We start from the raw sequence: 7,047 nt of genomic DNA, 5'->3' as shown, positions 1-7,047 counted from the left end.
CAGATGTTCACATACACCATGCATCCCCAGAGAAATAAAAAAAAACGTTGTGCGACGTGAAAAAGATAGAAATTGTCATCCACTCGATAAAGTCGCTCTCTCGGTCGTGATAAACTGCCAAGTGAGGGATCGAACTCTCGTCGTTCTCGTAAACATCTTTGAGAATCACCCCCAAGGAGAGACTATGACTATACACACGTCGTAGTATGGGATCCGAGAGGTTTTCAGCAGCAACAGGCAGCCCGCATGTGGCCCACCCCCTCATCCTCCTCATCCTCTTCATCCTCTTCATCCTCCTCTTCCTTCTCTTCCTCCAACTTCCTCTCGGCATTTCGAACGTGCCGCACTTGCTATCTCCTTTATTGAAATCCAATATCACTTGCACTTAATTCAATCGTCAATGACTCCACAGCCCTACTGCCACATTCACTCTCACTACTATATTCTTTAATACATCATTTGCCGTTTACATCCATTGCAGAATTGATCGATTGGAGATTTTGTATGATGGGAATCCATTCCATCCCTCCCAAAGATCCCATCCCCCAAGATCGTTAAAAGTCTGTACGAATCGAATCGGTCTTTGATGTGTCAGAGGTCCGAGCCAGGTGTCTCCGAAGCCTTCAAATGTCCCGAGGTCAATTCTCTCAATAGTTGACCACTAACCCCTGAAAAAAAAAATGGGGTCGAGACTACGAGCGTTAATCTCCCAGTGAACCGTTGAATCCGTTAAATACTGAGTCTTTTGACGCGAGCCAAAAAAAAAATAGCCTCGACATAAAAAATCATTAACAATATGGAGCCGGCCATTTTGATAGCACAAAATGTACTGCCGTTGGGGGTGGAGACAATGAAATATGTATAAGAGGCAAGTTCCATGACAAAGGCCAATCTCATTAACCCTTCACTCGGTGAAACTCAACCTGAGGGCCTAGACGGGGCTCACCCCTTGCCGGTAGCCATGGCAACCCTTCATTCCCCGTTCACCCTTTTTCCTACATTCTCTGAGTGTGTATGAAAGCACTCCCATGGTAACACTTCAACCTGCCATTTTACCCATCCATCGCAAGGTGTATCGCATTCATCACTTATCCTTTATTATTTTATTATAAATCTTCCTCACCCCTTGCACTCCTAATAATTGAAATAATTTCATCCACTTTTCACTGGAAAATTTTTCAACTACTGGTAAAGAATTGCTTTCTGTTAAATATTAAAGAATGGAAAAATACCTGAAAGAACCCCCCCTCCCTTCAAAAGCAAACACTCAACTATTTGAATAAATAAATAATCCGCGATCACTTATCGATTGCCACAATGCCTGGCTGTCACAACAAAGTTGAATCCTTTCATTTGTGGAGAAAAAATAAAAACCACCCCCAGATGAATATTTGGAAATATTTAAGTGGATCTCCGATGTTTTCCAAGATAGTATTCCACTGACAAACCCTTGAGATGGACTGGCCGATGGGGTTTTGACCATAGAATTAAAATGAAAAGGGTTCTAATCTGCATCAAGTGGATAAATCCTTGACGCATCGAATTTCCACTCTTGCCTCTCTCGCGGTGGAAATTTTTCATTTAAAATACTCCTCCACTTTTCTCATCGGAAAAGGAGAAATCTCCAAGAATAAACAGAAAAGGGAATACGTTGGGTTAACGAGAAGACGAAAATAAATTAGGGAAATGTGGAACCGCTGCAGTGGATTCTAATTATTGTTTGCTCTTTCTTTTTCGAGAAATCTTCTCATCTCATCCCTCGATTCTTTATCTCCCTTGGCGTTTTCCGTTTTACACGCCCTCGACGAGATTAAATCCGCCTCTGCGATCCACCTCAGACGCCCTGATAAAATCATTCAAACCAAAGGAATCGAAATTATTTGTCTAGCTAAGGAGAAAAATCAATTGAATTCATTGCAAAATAAATTCAATCTTTTCATGGGGAATTTCCAGCCTATTCCACGTACCTCAACAATTCCATTGAGAATGATTTTTCAAATTTTCATCCTATAACTAATTCAAATAATCGAGAAACCGCGAGGAATGTCACCTCGACATGAATTCTAAATCATCTCAAAATAGTTCCGTATCTCGTCCACTTAAATTTTCAAATATCCGTAAAAAATTCACCATCTCACCAGTTGGATGAATCTGTTCCTAGAAAAATCCCTCCCAATTATTAAACAATTAGAACTCGCTCCACTTCTCACCAAAAAAAAAAATCAGTGATAATTTTTCATCAACACAATATCGAAATAACTATTTACACGATTAAAGTGAATGATTTTTCTGCGTGGAAGGAAAAATTAATCCAACGAGAATAAAAAGGACGTGATTGCGTGGAATTCAGGGGAACATGCCAATAAGAGAAAACGAGTGGCAGGGTTTCGGTAGAGAGAAAATCAAGAGGATGGGTAAAAAGAAAAAAAGGATGAGATGACTTCCTTCAACCCACCGCACCCCCACAAAGTCTCCTGGGGTGTATAGTTACGCATCTCCCTTTCTCTCTCTCTCTCTTGCTCTCGCTATCTCACTCGGGGATGATAAATATAAAGGGAGGACGAGCAGTTAGGGGTGGCTTCAACCCTCTCGCTCCTTGCTCGGTCCCCAGAAGGACTACCTTGAGATCAATACTTTTTTATGCGAGTCCGTAAGGGGTATAAACCCTGGGTACACCGAGGTACCGTACTTCATCCCCCTTCCACTTCACTCCCCCACATCTCCCTTATTCTCTCTACCCGCCCTCCACGTGCCGCCGTAATCACGAATATCATTAAACTCTCGGCTTTCACGACCCGTTAAGGAGAACCGTCTTCTTTGAATTTTCTCTTATTTATTTCCTTTTTTCCAAGTCAATGATATTTTTTATAAGCTTTTCTTTCCTCGCCAAATACTGGAGTGCATAGTCCAAGTCATTAACCAACGATAAGTACCTAATTATTTTTGTATTATTCCAAAAGAATATCGTTATTCTCATTTGTTATTGGACAAACAATATTTTTTACTATTTTTTATTCTTTCCTGTTTCTCTTCGTCTTGTGTCGACGACAATTTGTGAAATCGTCAAATAAATCCTCCTATTTTCCTCGGTCGTTTGTTGAAAATTGGTGAAAGCTTGGAATGCAGAGGAAAGCCACTCACTTTCAGCAATACGCTCCACTTTTTGTCCTTGAATTTTCTCTTGAAAATATGTTACTCAAGGAGATGCATAAAATGCTGGAGCCCGGTGTGACCAATTTGCCAAACCAAAACTAGAGCAGAAAACCTTTTCCCAATGTTTCAGTGATTTATTGCTGGGTCCAGGTAAAATATTTTTCCCATTCTCCGTAAGAGAATTTCAATCGGCCTTTCCAAAAATTCACCATCTTCAAAATCACACCACTGCACGGAGAGAAAAGCAAAAGCAAAAAAAAAAGCACAGCCACCCCCGCCCCACGCCACTTCGATTAAAATTTTTTTTACCCGGAGTCCTGGTGACTCGACGGGATTATTCCTGTATTTTTTTTTCTCCGTGAACATGACAGTTTGCAAAGAATGTCTTATATACCCTGGTTAGTCGAGGTAAGCGGACAAACCGACCACCGGAGGTGTAAACGTCGAAAAATCGAGTCCCACAGTTCGTTTCGAGAGGAAGGATGTTTCAGTCGTAAATCTACGAGTTAGGCAAAACTGGAGCAAAATTTTTCAATGGCTTTACAGCGTTACAGCGTGACCCTACGGGATCCCCCAACAGTGGGCGCGATAAACATTTCCAGTAAACACCATCCCCGAATTTTTCAACCCCTCTTTGTTCCTCCGGTTGCCCGAAGGCACCTCGCAACCAAGTTGACGCCTTGGTGATCGGTGGAACTTCCCCGCCAAGATTTTCCAAGATTACGTCAAGCCTGATTTATTCCCTGGGTTTATTACACCCCCTTTCTCAACAACTCAAGTTCCTCTTATATTGCATTTATCCGACTGTTTTTCCCCGCTTTTTTTATCCCCCCCCCCTCCATGGGCTTTTTTAATCGAAAGTTGAGAGTAATGAAAAATTTATATTATCCTGGGAGAGGGAAATATTTTGAAAAGAATTGAATCCGTGAATGCGAGTCTTACGAAGCTGTGGAAATTTCACGAGACCCGGATTATTCAAAATGATATGAATTCGAAGGAACAGCCTTTCTCATCGGTAGTCACAGGGCGGATGTTACATCGATGTAAAAGAACGAATCGGAAAGGCCTTGGCTTTCGATACACACATTGAGTAAGAAAATTGTAACATAACAGGGAGGGGTGCACCGGGCTTTTCCAAGACGGGGTATAAGGAAATGGGTCCGAGGGGTTGTATTATGTCCAACTGCTCGAGTATCTACATGCTCTCGCTTTTTCCTTCTTTCCGTTTTCCAACAAATGGATACTGAAAGATGTGGCAGACCAGAAAAAAAAAGATTTCGCTCGGGTGAAGAGATGAATTGAAAAAAATGAGGGTTCGACAGGTAGAGATTGTGCAAGTTGCGTTTGTAAAAAAAAAAAATCTTTAATGCTTGGATGATTTTAGCTCAACATCAGATACATGGGAATTTGAATGTTACGTTGAGACAAAAAAAATTGTTATAAAAAAAACATGGTAAAATAACCGCCACACTTTCGCTTCAAAAATTCCACATAATTATAACTAATCAGCCCTCTGTCTTTTCACATTCATCAACATCGTGTTGATTTGCAATCAATAATAATTAATGACGTGACATGCCTTTCTGCGGAGCACTCTCGCTGCTCATGTCAGCCATCCGGGAGGATACTTCACCCCTCGCTACACCCCTGTACCGTAGATAACAACAGCAACTAGTAGGGAGCATAATTACACCTTCTGTGAGCTCCCCATTCTTAACTCCCAGGGCTTGTCGGACGATATGTTGCTGTTTGCACACTGTATCGTATCCCGATGCTGCAGCAGCATGATCCACAATCCTGCAGGTGTCATTTGGATTGCTAAAAAAATTGTCAGTGATTTTCAATTGCATTGACGAAATCATATGTCACACAGAGATACTCACCTGCACCTCTGGATACGAAATCCCTGTTGGAAATTTTTTTCGTTATCCCTTTCAGATTCTGTATTGACGATGAACAACCACTCGTCCTTGATAGTTTTGGCTGCTTTGGGAAAAACAATAGTGGCATCAGTATCGCAGAGAGATTCGAATTCTGACACTCCGATTCTCTGACCGACATCGAATGGAGGATCGACAATTGCCAAGTGCATGAATTCGTTACGTCTCGCCTTGATTGCATTCATAATGAACTCTTTGGGATAATTAGGGACGTTCTCGCAGAAAGTTGAGTCGGAGCAGGAAAGTGGGAGGTCAGGGGCCATCCTGGAGATTATCGGATTACCAGGAAAAATTATTCTGCCATCGGTGGAGATTCTCTGTGTGGATGCTGCTGTGGAGAATATCATTGCTCGATTATAACAATTGAGATTGTAATTGAGACTAGGGGAATTACCCAATTGCATCGGAAGGAGACGATGTCTGTGCGTATGGGCTTCCCGCGTTGATGTCTTATCGTACTCTGAGTCAGGTAGATCTGACACGCCATCAGGAAAAAATTGTGATATCACAGAAGAAATCTGCCGGGAATATTAATGAATAACAAAACCACACGTACATCGTAAAAGCCACCTATGACGTCTTCAATCTCCATTTATTATTCGGTGAATCATTGAAAATTTTATTTCAATTCCAAGACTTTCTCATGAACGTCTCTGAATGGAAGAACTTTAGAAGGCCATTCAATTCAATGATTGTTTTTATAATATGATAATCACTATCAGTTTCACTCTTCAACGGAACAAAGTTCGCGATACGCATAGCCAGATGAAGCTTTCAATTTCTGTTTTATCAAGCAGAGCGATACACTGAGGCAATGTGTAACAAAATTATTAACTCAGCTCAAATTTTAACGTCCTTCTTTTCTCGGTACCAGAGTTATTTCAAGGTTTCAGCAATTGTACTAATGGCCAGTAAAGAACAACGAAAAAAAAAATCGACTAATTAGAGATGTAACAATGTGCTTCCTCAATTATTATTACTACTCTCATCTGCACTCTAATTATAAAGAAGCATTATTCTTCGTACATGAGAAACGGTTCTGTAGTACGCAAACGGAATAATTATCGACTATCCGTTGACATTGATGTGTTGTGTTAAAAATATGATAGCCATGAAGATCAACTTACACAAATGACCAGCGAGATGAATAATAATGCTCTATCCATAGCAAACACAACGATTTCTATAGAAACTAAATTATTTAATTTTTATTTAAAACTCCAAAGTAATAACGTACACTAGAGAGAACTATCTGCGATGGACTGATCCAACGGTCATTTCACGAATCGACCAGAATCTACATTGGCAGTCATTTATTTTTTTAAATTCAAACAACTTGGATGAGAAACACGTTATTCGCGATCGTCTGGTAAAACCTGCTTGGAGATGTAACTCAAACACACTGCACACACTAAATAAATGAAAACTTATGCAAGATTATGATAGAACGGTTTACGGAATGTCAAGTGGTGGGGATTCGTGGAGGAGAAGGAATAATGAAAGAGTTTGGCGTGCAATGCTGTCATTCACCTCTTCCAGAAAATCTCAGTCGATTTTGTCATTAATCGTGACACTTGCCATTTATCCTCATCACGTGGATATGATGCAGTATGAAAACCGGAGCATCTCCATGATTAACAAAACCCAAATAATTCGAATGCAGATTAATCGATTAAAGATTAATTATTGCCAATGGAAATTGAATAAATGCAGAAGGAATAATTAATATAGAATGCACACTGCATGCTGATTTATTAGCCTTGCAGATAACCATCTCCTTCATCCTTGATATTCAACGCAACCTTACCTAATCTCTTTTTAATTGTCTGAATAATGAAAATAAATGATATATGATTGACGAGGATTACTCAATGACTGTGATAACTCCATTGATAATACGGTAGAAATGATAAATTCTGCCGGAAGCTGGCTGCCATTACGCTAAATCCCCGAA

At 40.4% G+C, this 7,047-nt stretch overlaps 1 protein-coding gene across 2 annotated transcripts; it reads right to left on the bottom strand.

The window, feature by feature from the left end:
- Positions 1 to 4,496: 4,496 nt before the first annotated feature.
- Positions 4,497 to 6,525, bottom strand: spz (Spaetzle domain-containing protein). 2 transcript variants are annotated; one of them, XM_011314060.1, is made up of 4 exons: positions 6,221 to 6,525; positions 5,488 to 5,611; positions 5,037 to 5,424; positions 4,497 to 4,971 (listed from the first exon to the last, which is right to left on the bottom strand). In XM_011314060.1, the coding sequence occupies exons 1-4, from the start codon at positions 6,257 to 6,259 to the stop codon at positions 4,716 to 4,718; spliced, it is 807 nt and encodes a 268-aa protein (XP_011312362.1). In that variant the 5' UTR covers positions 6,260 to 6,525; the 3' UTR covers positions 4,497 to 4,715. The 2 variants fall into 2 exon arrangements, with proteins under 2 accessions (XP_011312362.1, XP_011312363.1); XM_011314061.1 differs by having other exon boundaries at positions 6,331 to 6,523.
- Positions 6,526 to 7,047: the final 522 nt, after the last annotated feature.

This window comes from Fopius arisanus, unplaced genomic scaffold, assembly GCF_000806365.1.
Source record: "Fopius arisanus strain USDA-PBARC FA_bdor unplaced genomic scaffold, ASM80636v1 scaffold00143, whole genome shotgun sequence".
Lineage (NCBI taxonomy): Eukaryota > Metazoa > Arthropoda > Insecta > Hymenoptera > Braconidae > Fopius > Fopius arisanus.
Note: the sequence above shows the minus strand (reverse complement) of the source record. Positions and strands in the feature narration are given on the sequence as shown.